Source organism: Sebastes fasciatus, chromosome 3 (genome assembly GCF_043250625.1).
Source record: "Sebastes fasciatus isolate fSebFas1 chromosome 3, fSebFas1.pri, whole genome shotgun sequence".
Lineage (NCBI taxonomy): Eukaryota > Metazoa > Chordata > Actinopteri > Perciformes > Sebastidae > Sebastes > Sebastes fasciatus.
The window spans coordinates 32,455,531-32,479,074 of record NC_133797.1 but is presented as its reverse complement, the minus strand read 5'-3'; the positions used below and the strand labels follow the sequence as shown (position 1 = coordinate 32,479,074).

Here is a 23,544-nt window from a genome sequence, read left to right as displayed (position 1 = left end):
ATTTTTTGTAATTACTGGCAGCTCACTTCTGGATGATTAGAACGTATTTGTGGACATGCAATGTATTTTGAGCCAGTGACTTGAAGTGGGTCTTTGTGTCAGTCAGTTGGCTTTTGGTGCCACCTTGTGGCTGTTTGCCAGAATAGAGTATGCTGTTTGACCTGAATTATGTATTTTGCAAGAGGGGTGAAGATTTACTGGTGTGTCAGCAGCTACCTGGAGCATGTTTCTGTCAATCTGTTATGTTCTGTAGGAGCTACTCACAGAGGGAAGGAAACTTGACAAGCAAGGTGACATATAGGCCAGTGGTTCCCAAACTTTTTCACATCAAGTACTCCTAAACTGGCACAAATTAGACCATGGACCCCCAAGATTTTGTCCCAGGGACCCCCATCTGATAGGATTTTTGCTTTTAGATGTTTTAGTATAGAAAGTGTGAAAACAAGGGATTTCAATCGATTTAAAATATTTAATAGCGATTAATCGCATGATTGTTCATGATTAATGGTGGTCGTGGTGTACAATATATGAGGTTGGTTGTATGTATATGAATTTTAATATGAATATGTATGTATATGAATATTAACTTATCTCTTGACACTGCACTATTACAATGGGTAGTACTTTTTTTCTTTTCTTTTTCTTGTTTCTTTTTTTTGTTTATATATGTTGTTGCTGCTGTCTGTATGTCCCTTTACAAGTATGTGTATGTATTCCTTTAACCTTAAATAAAAAATAAATAAAAATTTTAAAAAAAATTAAAATTAAAATAAATAAATAAATAAATAAATAAATAAATAAATAAATAAATAAATAAATAAATAAATAAATAAATAAATAAATCATATGCGCATATTACTTTACTAAACTTCTTTTTGGTAATGGTCACCTTGCTTGAATGAATTTACTTTTACACATTGTCCTTTACTTGTACTAAGATTTACTCACCATAAACGCAATATCTTTTTCAACTTGTTGTAAAGTTTGGTTCAACGCATGTGACCTGTATCATGCAGGTCATATTTCGTATTATTTATAACAGATTTGACAGACATTGAAGCTGTACAGTTGTGCAGTTTTTTGGCACTAGTGATGTGTCGGTCACGAACGAGCCGGCTCAAAGAGCCAACTCTTTTAAGTGAACGATAAGAGCCGGCTCTTCTGGGTGAGCTGAGCCAAATGATCTGGCTCACTAAAAAGAGACGTAATTCCCATCACTAGTCCTTACTTGTACTAAGATTTACTCACCATAACGCAATATCCTTTTCAACTTGTGGTAAAGTTTGGTTTCAACACATGTGACCTGTATCATGCAGGTCATATTTCGTATTATTTATAACAGATTTGGAAGTTTAGTATGTGTTCAGATAGAGTGAAGATATCTGTTCAGAGCATATTGTACACCACTGTATACAGCCCATTTGTGGTCAAACTATAAAAAAGCGAGCTTACAGAGACTTCAGGTTGCATACAAATCATGACTTTTTATAGTGCTTTCTGTATTGTAATGTATTATATGTAATGTATTGTTGTTGTTTTTTCTTTTTTCTTATCTGGACCTTGAGTCTGCAATAAAGTTTGAATTGAATTGCACACTTTGCTAATGTATATACTGTAGTATCTTGCACACTTTTGCTAATGTATATAGTATGTTATTGCACACTTGCTAATGCATATAGTGGGTTATTCTATGTTTTTAATTTAGATTTTTGTTAATGCTAGTTGTAGTAGTCAGGTATATGTATAGTGTATTCCAATATTCTTTATATTTTGTATTCTATGGGTATATTTCTCTAATGTTGACGTGTACATTTTATGTACTATTCCTGTGCATTGCTTGGATAACCTGCTGCTGTAACAAGAATTTCCCAATTTGTGATCAATAAAGTATATCTATCTATCTATCTATCTATCTATCTATCTATCTATCTATCTATCTATCTATCTATCTATCTATCTATCTATCTATCTATCTATCTATCTATATATTTATATTAATATTTATATTTTTAATATCTTTTAATCAAGATTCAAGATTCAAGATTCAAGATGTTTATTGTCACGCGAGTGAAATACTTTTTGCTGTGAAGCTCCATTAAAATAATAAGTTATATAACATTTACATTACAATTTCATTTACATTACAATTATAAAAGGAAATACTTTGTACAAGGACATATTAAGAACATATACAGGCATATTAAGAACATATACATTAAGAACATATACAGTATATACATATATATAATTATGACTTTTTATAGTGTTTCCTGTATTGTAATGTATTATATGTAATGTATTATTGTTGTTGTTTTCTTCTTTTTCCCTCTCTGGACCTTGAGTCTGCAATAAAGTTTGAATTGAATTGAAATGAATTGTTTTGAATAGAATTACATTGAATTGAATTGAATTGAATTGAATTACATTGAATTGAATTGAATTGAATTGAATTACACTGAATTGAATTGAATTGAATTGAATTGAATTGAACTGAATTGAATTACATTGAATTGAACTGAATTGAATTACATTGAATTGAATTGAATTGAATTGAATTGAATTGAATTACACTGAATTTAATTTAATTTAATTTAATTTAATTTAATTTAATTGAACTGAACTGAACTGAACTGAATTGAATTACATTGAATTGAACTGAATTGAATTACATTGAATTGAACTGAATTGAATTGAATTGAATTGAATTGAATTGAATTGGATTGTACAGTTGTGCAGTTTTTTGTGGCACCCTGCCAACAATTGGGCCTCTTTTTGTTTTTTTCTCTCCTTCATTCTGAGAAAGCAGCCCTTCTCAATAAAAGCCCCCTCCCTCTGGTCGGATTTCACCTCCATTATTTGTCAACGGAGGCGGGTCCAGCTCAGTGGAGGCGGGCTCTTATTGTGAAAGCGAGAGGAGGAGGAGGAGGCCGGCACAATGCTTAGTCACGGTGAGTTACAGCTTCCTCACCTCCTCCTCCTGCTTCCTATGTGGCGCACAGCTCAGCTCAGCAGCAGTCCGCGATGGAGGAATTGAACTAGACAACGTGAGTTTCTTATTATTACCTTATTAAGCTTATAAATATTGATTCACATGGTCTGTAATGAGCTAGTTTCAGCCACATGTGTCGGCAGCGCTTTGTTAGCACGTTGTGTGCTCGCTGCTCTCAGCCGTTAGCACCAACGTCTATTATTAACGTCTATTATTAGGAGGCTGTTTCTCTGTCAGCTCTATTTCACCCAAACGGTTCACTTGTTATTTGTGGCGTCTCCAGCTGTTTTATCATGAATGAGTTCACTTTTAGTCGCCAAACCAAACACTAATGGACTCTTTCTTCTTCCCTCCGTGTTATTGTCGGATTATTTGTGATCAAAACAAGCGTAGAAATGATCAACGGTTGGAGGAAACGGTGCTTTGTGTGTGCGAGCTCTCTTAATGTTATAAAGAGGGATGGCGAGGAAATGTAATTCCCATCTGGGTTTATGTAAGGACTGACTGCTCTCTTCTGGGTCATGTTTTGGTACAGCCAGTTCCACTGTTTGCTCAGTGAAGAGTTCAGGATGAGTCACCAGAGGAAAGCTCTTTGCCAAAAATGCACATGTTGTTTGTAACTCTTCACTAACATGTAGGTTCGCTTTTATAAGTCTGAATCTCTCCAGTTATTGTGCAATCCCTTCTGAATGGCATCCAATGATTGCAGGCCTGAAGTGTGGTTCTCAAACTGGGGTGCAGGGGTCTACCAGGGGTCCTTGAGAGTCCTGAAGTACTGGAAGGTTGTTCATGCTATTATAGCCTACTATTATAGATTTAAATATTACTATTATCTCTCATACACTGTTGTTTTGATCATAGGTTTCACCTGTACACACTGATGTTACCACTTAAAGGAACAGTGTGTGTAACATTTAGGGGGATCTATTTACCAGAAAGGGAATATAAAAGTAATAGTCACCTGAAAATAACATTCAGAGCCCATGTTTTCAGATATCTTATTTTACCCCCCAAAAATAATCCCAAATATTAATGATTTATGATCATATAAGACAAAAAAAAGCTGCAGATCTTCACATTTGAGAAGCTGAAACAAGCAATTTTTTATTTTTTTTTGCCTGGAAAATGATTTAAATTAATGAATGATTATCAAAACAGACACATTTTCTGTCAGCCATAAAATCGACTGGTTGTTTCAGGTCCAATGGAGTTGTAGTCAACAACAAATCTCTTCTCCTTTGGGGCAGTTTGGACCAAACTAAACTAGTCTGTGTTGCAGTGCTTGTTTGCTCCAACACACACTCTTGTTTCTAAAGAGAATCAGACTTTAACATCATTAATCTGATGACATCACAAGTATGTTATCTTCAGTGTATAATCCCCTGAAAATAAAAATTGTAGTGTTTTTGTTACCCGTAAAATGAGACGTTTGCTCGGTGAAGAATTCAGGATGAGTCACAGAGGAGAGCTCGTTGTCAAAAATTGCACATGGAACACGTTAAACAGCCATGTTTGTTTGTTTGTAACTCTTGCAGCTACATGTAGGCTAACTTTTAAAGTCTGAATCTCTCCAGTTATTGTGCAATCCCTGCTGAATGACATCCAAGGATTGCAGGCCTGAAGTGTGTGTGTGGTTCCCAAAACTGGGGTGCAGGGGTCTACCAGGGGTCCTTGAGAGTCCTTAAATACTGAAAGATTGTTCAATCTATTATAGATTTAATATATTAGTAATTACTATGACTATTATCTATCAACCCTGTGAGAGGGTGTATGTTTTGATCATAGGTTTCACCTGTACACACTGATGTTACCACTTAAAGGAACAGTGTGTGTAACATTTAGGGGGATGTATTTGGCAGAAATGGAATATAATATTAATAAGTATGTTTTTTTTAGTGTATAATCACCTGAAAATATATTTTTTTGTGTTTTTGTTACCTAAAATGAGTCATAGTTCCACTATTTGTTCAGGATGAGTCACAGAGGAAAGCTCGTTAACAAAATCGAAATGCACATGGAACACGTTAAACAGCCGTGTTTGTTTCTTTGTAACTCTTGCAACTACATGTAGGCTAACTTTTAAAGTTTGAATCTCTCCAGTTATTGTGCAATCCCTGCTGAATGGCATCCAAGGATTGCAGGCCTGAAGTGTGTGTGGTTCCCAAACTGGGGTGCAGGGGTCTACCAGGGGTCCTTGAGAGTCCTTAAGTACTGGAAGACAATCTATTATAGATTTAAATATTACTATTATCTATCATCTCTCAACACTGTGAGAGAGTGTATGTTTTGATCACCTGTACACACTGATGTTACCACTTAAAGGAATAGTGTGTGTAACATTTAGGGGGATCGATTTGGCATTAATAAGTATGTTTTCTTCGGTGTATAATCACCTGAAAATAAAAAAAATTATGTTTTTGTTACCGTAAAATGTGATGTCGTTCCACTGTTTGCTCGGTGAAGAGTTCAGGATGAGTCACCGAGGAAAGCTTGTTGCCAAAATGCACATGGAACATGTTAAACAGCCGTGTTTGTTTGTTTGTTTGTTTGTAACTCTTGCAACTAACATGTAGGCTAACATTTAAAGTTTGAATCTCTCCAGTTATTGTGCAATCCTTGCTGAATGGCATCCAAGGATTGCAGGCCTGAAGTGTGTGTGGTTCAAAATTATCATTAGTTGCAGCCTTAATGGTTTATGAAATGTCAGAATTTACAAATTCACAGAGCCCATGCTTTCAGATATCTTATTTTACCCCCCAAAAAATAATCCCAAATACTAAAGAAAGTACATTTACGATCATATAAGACAAAAAAAAAGCAGCAGATCTTCACATTTGAGAAGCTGAAACGAGCAATTTTTTTGCCTGGAAAATGATTTAAATCAATGATTATCGATTATATAAACAGACACATTTTTTTTTTCAGGTCCAACAGAGTTGTAGTCAACAACAAATCTCTTCTCCTTTTGGGGCAGTTTGGACCAAACTAAACTAGTCTGTGTTGCAGTGCTTGTTTGCTCCAACACACGCTCTTGTTTCTAAAAAGAAATCAAACTTTAACATCATACCTGAGAATCCTACTGTATATATTATTAAATGCATGAAAGATCAGAGATATGCGTCAGGAACAAACATAGACTCAGGGAGCGTGTTTGTCAGTGAGCAGTTTCTATCTGCCTGTTGAGCAACATGTTCTCCTGTGAAACTATTTCACCCAGAAACCTAGAGGGCGATCGGTCTCACAGTGTGTTTCATATTACTGCTGGCTGATCGCCTTTATGACGAGCTCCATTATGGTTACTGACGTGTCACCATCTGTGGATAATGTAAAAGTATTTAGTTTGCTTCCTCTTAACTGATTAAGAGGACACAATAACCTACTTGCAGAATAGGAAGCAGCAGGATCTTACGACCTGGCCTGTACTCTTATCACCACTTCAGGTAATGATTGCTGTGTAGTGTGTGCACAACTTACGGTTGCTTTGTTATATAACACTGAACACCGCAGACAGACAATAAGCAACTGCTGGCTGCTCTTTGTACTGTATGTCAATGTTACAGGCAGTTCAGTTTATTCTGCAAAGAAGAAAAGACAGGCAGCATCCCTCTAGGTCATTTTAATGGTGTGCTACAGAACAAGTGGACCTGAGCCCGCATAATGCCAAAAGAAGTATTCATTTCCAAACAAGTCTGCATAGCGATCTCCTGTTGTCTTATCATCCGCTGCAGTGGATTGTTTGAGATTTCCTAAAGTGAAAGCTCTTGATTCGGATTGAAAGATGGTGTTTTTTTTGGCTAAATTCTGTTTAAATTGTCACATGATTTTGTACAAAATGTGTGTGTGTTGTTGAATCAGTAAGGAGTGTGCTTTGATTTTCTTGGCTGACGCACAAACCGTTCCCTCTGTTCCAACCTCCAGCTGGATTGGTCACAGTACAGGACAGAGTGAAAACACTCAGTCATGCTGGTCAGCTAAAAATTCAACCCTAATTTAAGTCACTCCGTCGTCCTTCAAAACAGACTTTACTCCCTCGCTATTCCTTACACGCTCTCTTGCATTTGCGTGATTCACATTTGTCTATTTTTGCTAAAATCGGAAGGAAATTCAGTCTCTAACCAAAGATGATAGGAACAGTTAAAACTAGCTGTGATGACTCAAAGTAGCACACTCATCATGACAAGGAGGAAGCCTTGACCCCGCTGAACTGCTCCAGGAAGAAAGGCTTGATGATAGTCTCTTTGCGTAGATAAACTTTTACTCTGTAAGTTGATAGAGGTCGACTGGTGCTGAGCCACTTGTTACACAGGACAATGTATTTGTGAGCATTTAGCTGATGAGTTCATTGGTGTTTGCCAAGGTTTAAACTAGGGCTACCAATCGATTTAAATACTTAATCATGATTAATTGCATGATCGTCCATAGTTAATTGTGTTTAATCAATTTTTTATCTATTGATTATCTTATTTAATACTCTTATCAACATGGGAGTGGGCAAATATTCTATCTTTATGCAAATGTGTGTATACATTTATTATTGGAAATCAATTATCAACACAAAACAATGACAAATATTGTCTAGAAACCCTCACAAGTACTGCATTTAGCATAAAAAGATATGCTCAAATCATAACATGGCAAACTGCAGCCCAACAGGCAACAACAGCTGTCAGTGTGTCAGTGTGCTGACTTGACTATGACTTGCCCCAAACTGCATGTGATTATCATAAAGTGGGCATGTCTGTAAAGGGGAGACTCGTGGGTACCCATATAACCCATTTTCATTCACATATCTTGAGATCAGAGGTCAAAGGACCCCTTTGAAAACAGCCATGCCAGTTTTTCATCGCCAAAATATAGCGCAGGTTTGGAGCGTTATTTAGCCCCCTTCACGACAAGCTAGTATGTCATGGTTGGTACCAATGGATTCCTTAGTTGTTTAAGTTTCATATGAGTGTCTTAAAACTGGCTAGCTGTAAAACTGAAACGCTACAACCCTAAAAGTTGTGTTAATGAGTCAAAGAAATTAGTGGCGTTAAAATTAATTTGCGGTAATGCATTATTATCTCATTAACTTTGACAGCCCTAATTAACAGTGATTTAATGACTGTGTGTTATAATTTGTTAAATGTGACTGACACTGTATATATTCATACAAGCTCATTGTTTCTCTTCCTCTTTCCTCGCAGTTGTCAGCTGAGCCAAAAGCTTCCCAGGAAACACAGCGGTGAATTCCATAGCTGGGCAACCTCAAGGAAGGCGTCTCCGGAGAAAGCCACTGACTTCCCCCTCGTTCCCAAGGGCTCCAAGTTACGCTTATGACACCTTTGGCACTCAACTCTGTTTTCCTTTTGGAGTGGACAAGCTTTCTATTGCCTCATCTACAGTGTCTGACTCTGCAGCTCTCAGCACAAGTGTAGCCCTCTGAAGGGAGCTTTAATTATTACCTCTTTAAAATGAGGCAGTAAATCTGACTTTTTTTTCCCGCTCTCTAGAATAATCAATATGCAAGACTGTCCTGCACCAGTGGCGAATCTCACAAGCATTAAGGTTAATATTCAAATATGTTTGTTTTAAACTTGGTGGATATCTGATGGATTGTTTGGAGACATTTTACGCAGTCTAAATACCTTTAGTGACAAAAAGACAGACTGAAAAGAGACAGTGTTCTTTGCCAGAACTGATTGACAGAGAGGAAAGAAAAACACTTCTGCTAGCAACACAAACATTCAAACTAAGATTCCTTCTTGCCCTTATTCAGTTTGTCATTAAAACATTCGGTACCTGTCATTCTGTTATTATTAACCCCTCAACCAAAGCCAGAGGAATCCTAAACTCGAGACATTTTGATTATGTTGGAACTGCAACATGTAAAAGTACAACCAGTCATGACTGGCAGCTCACATAGAAGTCTCTAGTAGTGCCATACTGAGCAGTATGGCTGGACTCGAGTGCTGAACAGAGCGAAGAAATGTCCACATAAATCGGAGTTAAACGTGAGCTCTTCCACAAAAACAAAAATCAGGCGTACCCAGGAGAGCCTGGAGCTTTTCTGTTAAGCCATCTGCCAAGTGTCAGTTCAAACTCTTCTTTTATTTCACCCACGCCTGCGCATGGTGCAAGGATGCTCCATAACACTGCCCACTGTTCTTGAGAAAGAGACCCAGGAGGAGGAGACAGGGTAGGAAATGACAGAATGCCTGACCGAGTACAAAGCGCTGGTGACTCCGTCCACGCGCAACGGCCACCGCGTCTTCAGCTACACGCTAGAGAGCCACACGGCGGCCGCCTTCGCCATCATGAACGAGCTGCGTCTGGGGCATAAGCTGTGCGATGTCACGCTGCGCGTGCGCTACAAAGACCTGGAGGCGGTGGACTTTGTGGCTCACAAGGTGGTGTTGGCATCCTCGTCCCCCGTCTTCAGGGCCATGTTCACCAACGGCCTGAAGGAGTGCGGTATGGAGCTGGTGCCCATCGAGGGGATCCATCCCAGGGTGAGTCACATGTCATCTTTTCTTCATGGAAATCTTTGCTTTATTTGATTTGACACACCATCCCATTCACAGATCATTAAACTAAGGCTAGTCAATATGACGATATATATCGTCATAACGATATAAAAACGTCAATCGTATATATTTTTCTAATATAGGCTAGGCCTATATTTATTTATTTTTTCTCTTTTAATTTTACTTAAAACTGTTATGTTAATTTTGCACTCAAGTTCTTAAATGAGAAAATACTCAGTGCTTTTCATATTTCAAGTATTTAATTCACTTTCAAAATAGGCTTTACCATGTGGTTATTTCATATGGACTATTTATTTATTGAATTACCAGAACACATGCTAGATTGTGATATATATTGTTATCGAGACATGAAATGACCTGTATCGTGAAAGAATATTGTAGCCATATCGCCCAGCCCTACATTAAACATAATTCAGGGTTAAAGGTTTTAGGTGGGACATTTTAATACCAATAAATCACATTTCATTTATTTTGACACATCAGAATATTGATCATAAAAAGATCAGACATTTGCTTTTATATTTGTTTGACACTGGGCTGTATTGGCACAATTTTTACTTTATTGCTTTCCAACACAGTAAACAGGAATAGAACCACTGTTCTTCTAGCATAACCCAGTTCTTAACTTAAAGTGGCCTCCATGGCAACATCATTCTTACAACAAGAAGTAGTGGGTTTTATGTTAAATGTGCTAAAACATTTCAATTCTCACAGTGGTGTGCGATAGAGGTTTCTAATTGCTTTGCCCTTTGCATGTATAACTGATTATACCTCAGTATAATTATCTGAATAAATGAACAGTAATATGCAGTAATGCACAGAGACAGATGATGTTACAACCATGTGGGAATGGAGAAAACTGATCACAAAAAATGAAATCAGTGAAATTCTACATGAAATTCTTCCTTCAAGGTTGACTTGACATATACACAGTGAAGTATACAGTAAAACTTGGCTCAGTACACTTAGTTTGACCTCTTTTACTGGATGTTTACAAAGCTTATGTAGTTATACATAATATCTTGTTAGCTTACGAGATGCCAATCTGTCTGGAGAAATGAATAGGCACAGATATACTGTATAGATGGCGTCAGAGCATAGCATTTTTCCTCCTTTTTATCTCTCCCACTGACTTTCTCCTCTGCCTTATCTCACCCCTGTCCCTCTTCTCCACCTCAACCTTTCCCCTTCTTTCTTTCTCACTCATTCAGGTCATGGACCGGCTGATAGAGTTCGCCTACACAGCCAGCATCTCCGTGGGGGAGAAGTGCGTGATTCACGTGATGAACGGCGCCGTCATGTACCAGATAGACAGCGTGGTCAAGGCCTGCTGTGATTTCCTCGTCGGGCAGCTCGACCCCAGCAACGCCATCGGCATCGCCAACTTCGCCGAGCAGATCACCTGCACGGAGCTCCACCAGAAGGCCCGCGAGTACATCTACATGAACTTCAGCCAGGTAAAGCTTCAGCTGAGTTTTGTCTGTAATCATTAACAGTTTTTTTTAGATTATTTTTTTGACATTTTTGGTTTGTTGATGAAATGTGGGGAGAGAGGGGGGGGGGGGGGGTAAGACATACAACAAAGGACCTCAGCTGGGGGGAATTGCAGTTATTATGATATAGAATAATCAATAATTTGTACCACTAAAAAAGTGACATGTCATTCATGTATCTGCACAGCTCGTGCCTGAGAAAAAGAAACCAAGCTTTCCCATTAATAGTAATTTTTTACACGTGGGGTTTGTGTGAAAACGGTCTCTCGGTGTGAGTTAACGCTGTTTCACTTGTTCCATTGTGGTTTCCGCTGGTTGACTTTTCCGCTTCAGAGCTGTTAACAACTGGCTCGTGCCTTTGTGCGATGATTGTCTAGAATGCGATGCTATAATTCATGATGATCAGAAAGTGGATTTACCTGTGCGGCACACAAAAGGAATGAAAGGACACTCGATATTGATCTCTGATAAGTTGATCAGATAGACAGGGCAGAGGCAGGTTAGGCTGCTCACTGAGTCACAGATGTGTCACGTAATATCAATCAGTGCTTCAGTCTTTCACAGATGTTGTGCTTTTCTTTACAAAAAATAAATCATCAAGTGAATAAATTGGTTGATTGTATCTCTCCATATTAAAGATACACAGACTATAATGCAATACATGACTATTATTTTGGTTTAAAATATACTACGACTCTCACAAGTTTTCGGTCTGTGTGCTAAATATCATCTTGTTGCGGTCTCTAAAATAATCTTGACATTTGACGAACGGGTCACAGAAGGGCATGAGTCTGGATTTGTTACAATAATTCAATCAATTCTTTGGACAATGATACAATATTTGCTGATATCACAAAGTCTGACTCTGCCATGATATGACTTTGATCTGATTCACTTCAGGGGCCTGCGATCAATATGAGACAATATCATATGTCCATTTAACACAATCAGTTCCATTTATATCCACTCACAAAATGCAACTAAAATATGATTTGACAATTGTATTACTGGGCTCCTCCAGACATTTAAATGAAAAACAATCTATTCTTTTTAATAACAAGAATAAATATAAAGTGGGAATTTCAAAATAAAGGTCTTCACGTCCGTTTTTTTGTTTTTGTTTTTTGTTACACTCTTCTGCATCTCTCACCAGGTACAGGGTCATGTAAGCCAAGTCCTCTCACCCTTAAACAACATTTATTATCATCATCTTAAAGATGTTGATATGTATGTTTTAATATTGGATCGTTGATCATTGAATCGACATATCGATTCAGATCGATGTATCGTTACACCCCTAGTTCCAGTTTCTCACTTAAGAGGATGTTCTGCTCTTCTTGGTCTCATGTGACAGATAGCTGAATATCTTTGGGTTTTGGACTGTTGTTCAGACTAGACTTTAGACTTTATTGTTTATACTAAACAAGCTATCTGAAGATGTCACCTTTTGGTTAAATAATCGTTAGATTAATTGATGATGAAAATAATCCTTAGTTGCACCCTTGAATTATAATCTGCTTTCCTCAACATGGTTTTATTATTTATCATTTGCATGACTAATAGACACTTGAGTATACATTTATTCTGATTCCTTCTCTATATTTAATTGATCAGAGCGCTTGTCTTTTAAAAAGTTTTTCACATTTTCATCCCTACTCCTGTCCCTAGGTGGCGACCCAGGAGGAGTTCTTCAACTTGTCCCACTGCCAGCTGGTCACCCTCATCAGCCGCGATGAGCTCAATGTGCGCTGCGAGTCTGAAGTCTTCCAGGCATGTGTGGCCTGGGTGCGCTATGACCGGGAGAACCGGCGGCCGTACGTCCAGGCGTTACTCCAGGCCGTCCGCTGCCATTCCCTCACCCCCAACTTCCTGCAGGCCCAGCTCCAGTCTCTGGACTGGGACCCCGAGTGTAAAGACTACCTGGCCCAGATCTTCCAGGACCTCACCCTCCACAAACCCACCAAAGTAATTTCTTGCCGAACACCCAAGGTGCCGCAGCTCATCTACACAGCGGGGGGTTATTTCCGCCAGTCTCTCAGCTACCTGGAGGCGTATAATCCCTGCACAGGCGCCTGGCTGAGGCTGGCTGACCTGCAGGTTCCCCGCAGTGGCCTCGCAGCCTGTGTGATCAGCGGGCTTTTCTACGCTGTTGGTGGTAGAAACAACGCGCCTGATGGCAACATGGACTCAAATTCGTTGGACTGCTACAATCCTATGAACAACTGCTGGCTGCCGTGTGCACCGATGAGCGTACCCAGGAACCGAATCGGAGTTGGTGTCATCGATGGGATGATCTATGCAGTCGGTGGATCACATGGGTGCATTCATCACAATAGTGTTGAGAAGTAAGTAAATGGAACTTTTTAATGGTGTTATTTTTAGGACTGTCAATCGATTAAAATATTTAATCTTGATTAATTGCATGATTGTCCATAGTTAATTGCGATTATCACATTTTTTATCTGTTCAAAATGTACCTTAAAAGGAAATTTGTCAAGTATTTAATACTCTTATCAACATGGGAGTGGGCAAATATGCTGCTTTATGCAAATGTATGTATATATTTATTATTGGAAATTAATTAACACAAAACAATGACAGATATTGTCCAACAACAGCTGTCAGTGTGTCAGTGTGCTGACTCTACTATGACTTGCCCAAAACTGCATGTGATTATCATGAAGTGGGCATGTCTGTAAAGGGGAGACTTGTGGGTAGCCATAGATCCCATTTTCATTCACATACAGTATCTTGAGGTCAGAGGTCAAGGGCACCCCTTTGAAAATGGCCATGCCAGTTTTTCCTCGCCAGAATTTTGCGTAACAAATTTAGCCTCCTTCGCGACAAGCTACTATGACATGATTGGTTCCAATGGATTCCTCAGGTTTTTTAGTTTCATATGATGCCAGCATCTTCACTCTAGCTTTAAAACTGATCCTGCTACAACCTAAAGATCGCAAGTTGTGTGAATGCATTAAAGAAATTTGTGGCGTTAAGACGAATTCGCGTAAACACGTTATTATCAAGACAACTTTGACAGACCTAGATATATATAATTTATTTATTTTATTTTCAACAATTCCCCTAAAGAGACCAAAGAGAATGCTGAATTGACTCTGCTCATAAGTACGGTCAGTGTAGCAGCCTGATTTGTTGTTGATGATAATAAAAATATATAACTCCAGCCTTATCCTTTTAACTAGCAACAGGTACAACTACTTCCAGTATGCTGCAGGTATGCTTTGTCTTGTGCCACGTTATTTTAAAAGCCAAATGAAATGAGATCATTTGATTGTCAACATGTCTGTGATTCTGTGGTTTGACCTTGTGCATTGATTCAGTAATAAATAAGCAATAGGATATGTTGCTAAAGTCCAGCAGATGACATTTATAGTACAGGCGTTTGCTCTGGTCTGTTTGTATTTAGTCAATGAGTGCCCAATAACAGGAACAGGTCACTTCCTGGAACGTTAATGGCTTTGACCCACTTCCTGTAATATGATTTTATTTCACACAAAGTTTCAATGAGGAAGCTTTAATCAACTAATCTGTAAACGATGTTATGTCTAAAAATAGAATAGCAAAGTTTCTCACCCACGGCCTTTGTGGTTCAACTCTTCAGCCGTCATATGCACTACTTGTCTTAATACATTCAGAAGAGGTTAACTACCTTCACACAGTTAATAATTCACAACTGGGAAATGGCATTTTTGTTAGTTCAGCTTCTTCTCGACAGCCGGTCCGGACAACGATCCAGCAACATCAATTTTAATGAGCAATAAAAGGCTGCAGGATGTTTAGCGCGAAGCCCATCAACAACATGTCCCACCAACAAGTGTTAAATGTCCTGCTGTATAGGCATGACTCATATCCAGACAGGACCCTGTGGCGCCATCCCTAACCTGATAGGTAATCTATAATACAGTGAATTATTTATAAATATAAAGTCTTAATTGATGGTTGATTTACCCAAACTCTGAAGAAGACAGAGAGCAGTGACACTTGGCAAACATTAACCAGGCTCACCACAATGACATTGTGAAAAAGGAACATGCCGCACCTGTCTGAATGACTCGGCAAAGATGTGACTTACTGTATCAGTCTAGTAGAATCACAGACTGACACAGATGCTGAAATTAGATGAGTGCAACAAAGGCCCTGCCCAGACTTGGCATTAACATGCGTTTTGGCGATCCGATCACTAGCGGACAGCTCTAAGTACATCTCTTCACACCTGGCGTTAGAATGCGTCTCCACGTGAGTCTCGAGTGAACCGCTTCTGATCGAAACTCACTTCCCCGCTTTATATGCAGATATAATATGCAGATCATTTCCGTTCCCGTTGTTTTTTAACGAGTTGGTGTTTCGAAGCCGTTAGCTAGCTATAGACTGAGAAATAACGATTTAATTCACTGTGCCGCTCAAAGGCAACCGGCAGCTACCGGTAACTTTTAAAGTAAGTGTGTAACGTGTAAGGGGATCTATTGGCAGAACTGCAATATAATATTAATAAGCACGTTTTCTTTAGTGTATAATCACCTGATAATAAGAATCATTGTGCTTTTGTTACCTTAGAATGAGCTGTTTATATCTACAAAGGGAGCAGGACCTCTCTTAACAGAGCTCGCCGTCATGTTTCTACAGTAGCACAGAACGGACAAATTAAACACATTAACACTTATCCTAGTTGGGCCGGAGTCGATATCGTTTCTTGCTCCCCTCAGCCGTTGGGGAAACGATACACGGGAAACCTCTGTTTGTCTTGAGGAGTTGCAGTATTTATTTCTGCAAACACTAAAACTAAAACTTCCACTTGAATGTACAAAGCCAAACTAACTCGGCCTTCTGCTCCATTTTAAGCATCTTAGAAACGTGTTAATTGACTGCATATTGTGTTAATGGTATGGTCGACAACAGATGGATGTTGTGCTATTTGTGTTAGAGGTGTCAAAGTTAACGAGGTAATAATGCATTAACACAACTTTTTAGGTTTTAGCGGTCTCAAGCTTTTCTAAAGCCAGAGTGAAGATACTGGCATCATATGAAACTAGGAAAACCTAAAGAATCCATTGGTACCAACCATGTCATGTCAGCTTGTCGGGAAGGGGGTTAAATAACGCTCCAAACCTGCGCTAAATTTTGGTGAGGAAAACCTGGCATGACCATTTTCAAAGGGGTCCCTTGATCTCTGACCTCAAGATATGTGAATGAAAATGGGTTCTCCGGGTACCCACGAGTCTCCCCTTCAAAGACATGCCCACTTTATGATAATCACATGCAGTTTTGGGCAAGTCATAGTCAAGTCAGCACACTGACACACTGACAGCTGTTGTTGCCTGTTGGGCTTCAGTTTGCCTTTTTATAATTTGAGCATATTTTTATGTAGTACCTGTGAGGGTTTCTGGACAAAATCTGTCATTATTTTATGTTGTTAATTGATTTCCAATAATAAAACACATAAAAAAATGTGTGATTACTTGCAATTAATCACGATTAACTATGGGCAATCATGCGATCAATCGCGATTAAATATTTTAATCGATTGACAGCCCTAGTTTAAAGTTTTGAAAATGTGACAACAGATTGAACAAAAGGATGTTATCGATTGTAAAAAAGAAAAGAAAAAACTAATACGCTAAAGAAAAGAGATGGGTCTTTCGACAGGTTTTAAGGTATTAACGGAGGGGAAAGATCTATTGGTGGCAAACTATTCCACAATTTAGGGCTTACAACTGGAAATACTCGATCACCTTTGGTTTTTAACTGGGTGCGTGGAATGGAAAGCAGTGATTGGTTACCAGATCTGAGGGGTCGGGAGGTGGAATAGGGGATGAGCAGTTCAGAAATGTAACCAGGAGTCAGTCCATCGAGTGCTTTAAAACCAAATAATAATAAATTTTAAAAAATTTTAAAAAATCTATTCTGTACTTAACTGGTAGCCAGTGAAAAGAGGCCAGTAGAGGGGAGATATGGCCTTCCTGGTACCAGCGAGGAGTCTCTACATGGAGAGAAGTGCAGTAGTCGAGGCGAGAGGAAATGAAAGTGTGAAGTACATCAATGGCAGGTGAAAAGAGGCAGTTGGTGACACCATGTTTCTGTCTGCAGCCGTCACCAGACCAGCAGTGACTCAGATTAGTAGTGCTTAGGGAATTTGGTTTTTCTCCTATAGGAAGAAAATACTCCTAAAACGAGAATAATAACCATAAAACAAATCAATATGTGTTGTTTCTGGTCTGCAGGTATGATCCAGAAAGGGACCAGTGGCAGGTGGTTGCCACCATGTTGACGCGGCGTATCGGTGTGGGTGTTGCGGTCATCACCCGGCTGCTTTACGCCGTGGGCGGGTTCGACGGGGCCAACCGGCTCAGCTCCTGTGAGTGCTACAACCCTGAGAGGGACGAGTGGAGGACCATGGCGGCCATGAACACTGTGCGCTCCGGAGCTGGTAAGGAAGAGATAGAAAGCTGCTTTCTGATGGAAAAAAACTACTCACTTTAGAAAGTTGCGCAATTTTTAATGTTTTTAGTGTTGTCACAATACTGGAATTTCTAACTTTGATACAATACCTTGAAACATATTGATATTTGATTCCATTTTCGATACCACTGGGAAAAATTAAAACAACAATGAGGGCATAACATTTTAGATTTTTATTAAAAGATAAATATAATAAGGCTAAGGTAAATGCATCAATCTGGTGCACTTTGAGAGGAAAATTAAGAGGCTATGAAGAACTTTGTGCGCTTGTACACAATGTTGTGCAATTTTGGCGCTCTAGTAAATAATTGAATCATAAACAGTGGTTGTATAGATATATGAATAGTCACACGCAAAGCATGGTAAACAGGATGCTGTAAAACTCTCGGTCGGAGCCACAAGCCACCTTCATCCTGGGCCAGTCTCGGGCGCACGTGAAGTGTTAAAATAGTTTCGGTTTATTATGAAAGTGTGGCGGGCCTTTCTAGAATGTCTATGTATATGGGAAACACTGAAGGCTATAAAATGACAAGGACAACCCGCAAATGAATACAACCATAACGAATGAGACGAGTGACAGCACTGTGAGTGAGTGAGTGAGAGAAGGCGGAGCTACCCGAGCACTGCAGCGGTGTGTGCGGGTGTGTGTATCAGCCGGCCGTTGGAGAGAAGAGAGGGTGTGAAAGCGCACCTGGTACCGGTGTATCGATAGTGCAGAAAGTGATGTAATGATGAATGATTGTTCACAAGTTCAAACTCTCGAGTCCGAGTTGAGTTTCAAGTCTTTTGAGGACAACTCTCAAGTCACTGTGTGTGTGACTTAAGTGAGACTTGAGTCCCCAGCTCTGCCATTAGGAAAAGAAATTGATCTTACTAAGCCCACAATATCAATAAAATGAATCTGTTACAGAGTCACAATTAAGAAAAACATTAACCTTTTATATTGAAAAAAACATCATGCCTTCATCATATAAGCATCTGTAGTTATGTATTCTTGATCACAAATGTGTTGCTGTTATATTTACATATATCATTTAGATTTTTGACAGTGTCAGCATGTCTATGACGGATGTAATTGGATCAAAGTACCATTTTTGGACCAGCCATAACAAAGATACTGTTACAGTAGACGGGTTCATTTGTTATTCTATACGAGTATCATGTAGTAGAGTGTATTTCGACATCCTCCAGTATATCTGTGTAAATGGCTACTGCATCAATGTAACAGTGCAGAGAATCGCTTAGTTTGTCAAATACATAAACTCACCGAGAGTGAACTCTGGCGGATGCATGCTGTTTATCTAGATAAAGTAATCTAAACACTTGAATAAACTCACATTGACCCTTTTCAGGTGTGTGCTCGCTGGGGAATCAAATCTTTGTGATGGGCGGCTACGATGGCACCAACCAGCTGAACACGGTGGAGCGCTATGATGTGGAAACTGATACGTGGAGCTTTGCTGCCTCCATGAGGCACCGACGCAGTGCTCTGGGAGTCACTGCATTACATGGACGCATCTACGTGTTGGGTGAGTACTAGTGTACCTAATTAGAGTAAAAGCACCAGACTAAAGAAATGTAGAAATTACACTTTTGCTGTCAAACCTATTTTATTTAATTTACCAACAGGTTTAGTCTTATAAATTGACCAACTTTGCTTTGGACATTGGTGTAACGGCCAACTAACTAATATTAGTCCAACTAACTTCATCCACTTGTTTCTAATGTTAATTCGGATATTTTTATCTCGGCATTTGTTTTTCAGTTTGATTTTGTAGAGATAAAGATGTGCTCCTGAATTAAGAGGGTTTATTTATTCAAGTCAGAATCTGTAGGCACTCTTTTGTACTGTACTGTACTCTTTTTTTTTTATTGAACGAAACTATATTCATAAGACAAAATGTAAATGTTATATTTACAGGAGGTTACGATGGCAACACTTTCCTGGACAGCGTGGAGTGTTATGACCCCGAGAAGGACACCTGGTCCGAGGTGACACACATGATGTCGGGGCGGAGTGGCGTGGGTGTGGCCATTACCATGGAGCCGTGTCAGAAAGAACTGCCACAGTCTCCGAATTCTGAGAGGGAGAGCGGTGCCCCATCACCAGCCAATCAGTCAGCCAACTCCGGTTTTAGCTCTCACCACAATCAGCGGCACGGCGGGCCCTTCGGCAAAGGCACATGAGGCTCATTGCTCGACCATGTCACACACACACACACACACACACACACACACACACACACACACACACACACACACACACACACACACACACACACACACACACACACAGACGAGCATCCCGAAACTCCACTCTGTCTTCCCAAATCAAAAGAAAGACCCTCACAACTAATTAGAGACAGAGGTGAGCGTAAACAACACATGCTGCCTCACTGGTTCAAGAGATCACACTTGATGTGAAAGCAAAAAAAAATAATTGAAGAACACTTTATTTTAAAAGTGCAGTGTTGATAGTCATCTATAAGATGGCAAAAAAAATAATTTGAGTGACCGCATTGGTCTATCCAAATCAAGAATGACCCCAGATTCTACAGTCCACTTTTCTAGACCTGAAATTTGTTTGGTAAATTGTGTTCCGCCAAATCTGAGAAACCTCAGTCCGTCTGTTTTCAGATCTGTTATTTGAAGTCCTCAGTCGGACCATCACCTCCCAGGTCTGAGCCATGGGAGGAAAGGGCTGCATCCTAAAAAGGGCCATTTACTGGCTCAAAGAGTCGTCAGGGGGTCTTTACACTCTGAGAAGAGAAAGAAATAACAATTCAAGTGATCCCACTATATAAAATAAGACAAAAAAGTAGCATTTGTCAACATAGGCAGTAGACTTCAAAGTGCCATTACAATGCCTGTGGGCATTACTGTCATCAGTATATTGACTTGAGGTGCTTTGATGGAAAGGCACAGACACTGTGTGGTGTGTAGAAATTGCTAAAGTTAACCCAGACAGCCACAAGATGAAGCTTATACATGTGAATGGGCCTCATGCAAGAACATTTTCTGTGTCCTCATCCTAAACCTCTTACTTTTTCTCTGCAAGGTTTGCTTGTACCTGTTCCAAGTCAGATTCAGCAAACTCTCTTAAAGTGGCAGTAGACAGTATATTTTTGGCGTCATTGGGCAAAAATTTCCATAATAACCTTTCAGCATATTGTAATTCAAGTGTTCTGAGAGATAACTAGAATACTGCACCTCCTCATGCCTCTGTTTTCAGGCTTTAGAAAATCTAGCCCGTGACAGAAGACTTTGACCAATCACAGGTCAGTTCATTGAGAGAGCGTTCCTATTGGCTGTGTTCCAGTCAAGTGACCGGAGCTTGGTGTTCCTTCAGATTTCACAATGGCGGCGGCGTCACAAACTCTGAGTTGCGAGTGACTGACAGCAGGCTCCAATAGAGAAAGAACAGAAGGTGATGTTTCACTGTTGGGTTTTATAACAGAGGGGGTTCACCTGGACAGTGACCTGCATAAAGACCCCGAGGCAGCTGTTAAGAGTGTTTTCTGCGCTGAAACTGCTGAATTATATAAATTGTGATTCCAAAATATGGAAAACTTTAAAGAAAATCTTAGTAAATTGGCGAGCCATTATGCAAATCACACTGATATTTATGTTTTTCAACAACACAATTAAACTCATTTACTCAGATTAAGTCATTATAATACTTCACCCCCTGATTTTTGTTCATAGCAGAGATTTGGTAACTGCCATAGATTCTCTTAAATCACTCATACGTCAATTTAAGATTCAATCATTTCATACAAGTGGTTCTTGCATGAGGCCTAAAGTCTCAAATTCAAGTGCTGGTACAAGAAAAGCAGGACCTTAAAATAACGGCATTGTAACAAATGTGTTCTTTCGCTAATATCCACTGGTAGGTTCATAAAATGTGTTTTTCTTATTTTTGGGAAAGGTGTTGGAAAGGGATTGAGTGTTGCTTTTACCGCTGTCAGAGAGTCTGGTCCAGTATAATTGGTGTGTGAGTGCCAAGAGAACGAAGAAACGGGTTTTGACCGTGTCTAGAGGAAACTGAATTCTGTAGCATTTTGAAAACTTAGATTCAAACATCTCACTGAATGTGTTTTTATAAAGACACTATTTACTGACACAATTGAGAACCTCCCCCTTACAGTTGACTTTTTGGTTTTCACCTCCACCAGACCTCAGAAACAGAAGTGACCATTTTTGTGCATTAGTGTTCAAATATTGTACGCTAATCACAAAAAACTTGCTTAAAGAAGTGTATTTGTAACAGCAATTTAAGCTACAAAGGTTTTTAGTGATGTTTTGTACATTGATATTCGAAGAAGTCTTGTACAGAATTTCAGAGCTCACTTTTTTATTTATTTGTTCAGGATCCTTTTGGTTTTCTCGTTCCTCTGAACTGACATCAGCTTTGTATTGAATTGGACTCTGGTGTTGTGTTTTGGAATAACTAGCATGCCTTGTAACTAAGTAGAAATGCCTGTTAATGCTAATTTTGGATGTTTGTAAAAAAAAAAAAAAAAACTGCTTCACTTTGAAAGGGACTTTTTTCCCCCCTGTCTGTCAGTAGTTGGAATGGAAATTAGAATATTTAAGGTCTGCTTTGTAAATTTTTTTTCCAGCAAAAAATACCCTGTACAATAATACATTGTAAAGTAAAATATATGTTTATTGTACTGCTGTAGTCATGTAATTATTCACATAAATATTTGTTTTGATTATGCGACACATCTACCTAATGTTGTTTGTGTCAAGAAATTTAAGTTGACGCAGGTTTTCACAGCAGCAGTGGGCACCAGAGGGTGCTACAGCTCTTTTATACTGAACAAATCCCTTAGCTGTTCACTGGGTTGTATATTATCATCATATTTAACATGATGAAGAAGTCATTGTTGTGCTGCTGGTAAAGTGGATTCCAGTGCCTCTTTACTGTCCATCTTCATTTGGAGGCTAGTTGATAAGTTGGATTTGAAGGCCTTGATGAACATATCGTTTTAAAGAAAATGCTCCACTCTCTTTGTTCTGTAAACCAGTTGATTTTCATTTTGTCCTTCAGTGAATGAGTGCCTAATCGACCACCCATGATTGCTGGCGACACATCTCATTTCCTTGCTAAACAGGTGAATGAGATAGTCCATTATTATATTATCCAAGAGGAAAGCCTCCCTGATTATGTGGGTTTACAAGAGCATCAAGACATAATCCTGTCAAACATAGAGAGACCACAGCACTGTGCCCTGTAGGGAAAAATATGTCTTAATATATTTCAGATGGAGGCTTTATATAAACTGATTTTATAAATCTGTATCCCTTAATTCAGCAGGCATCAGCCACATGACTCAACAACAGTATAGGACACCCCAACCATTGTATCCTCAGTAGGTCTCGCCCTTTTCAACATACTATGACTGTATTTTTTTTTACGTACTATACTGACTTTTTTTATTTTTTCGACATACTATAACTTTCTTTTTTTCGACATAGTATACTATGACTTTTTTTTACTTTTTCGACATGCTATACTATGACTTTTTAAAAATGTTCGACATACTATACTTTGCCTTTTTTCGAGATACTATACTTTGACTTTTTTTCGACATATTCTGACTTTTTTACGTGCAGATTTTCGACATACTATCCTATGACTTTTTTCATGGAAATATTTCGACACACTATAGTATGACTTTTACGCGAAGATTTTCTACATACTATACAACTTTTTTACGTGAAGATTTTCTACATAATATAGTACGACTTTTTCATGAACTTTTTCGACATACTATATTACGACTTTTTCATGAAATTTTTCGACTGACTTTTTTCATGAAATTTTTCGACATACTATCCTGACTTTTTTATGACATTTTTTGACATACCATACCATGACTTTTTTTCATGAAAAATATTTCGACACACTATAGTATGACTTTTTCATGAAAATGTTTCGACATACTATACTATGACTTTTTTACGTCCAGATTTTCTACATACTATACTGACTTTTTTTCATGAAATTTTTCGAGATACTGTACTATGACTTTTTTACGTGAAGATTTTC

The 23,544-nt window shown here is 38.8% G+C and overlaps 1 protein-coding gene across 1 annotated transcript; it reads left to right on the top strand.

The window, feature by feature from the left end:
• Window positions 1-2,897: 2,897 nt before the first annotated feature.
• On the top strand, window positions 2,898-22,162 carry keap1b (kelch-like ECH-associated protein 1b). The gene is made up of 7 exons (XM_074630361.1): window positions 2,898-3,044; window positions 8,176-9,480; window positions 10,728-10,973; window positions 12,678-13,354; window positions 17,249-17,454; window positions 18,839-19,015; window positions 19,408-22,162. Exons 2-7 carry the CDS (start codon window positions 9,175-9,177, stop codon window positions 19,671-19,673), a joined length of 1,878 nt encoding a protein of 625 aa, XP_074486462.1. The 5' UTR covers window positions 2,898-3,044; window positions 8,176-9,174; the 3' UTR covers window positions 19,674-22,162.
• Window positions 22,163-23,544: the final 1,382 nt, after the last annotated feature.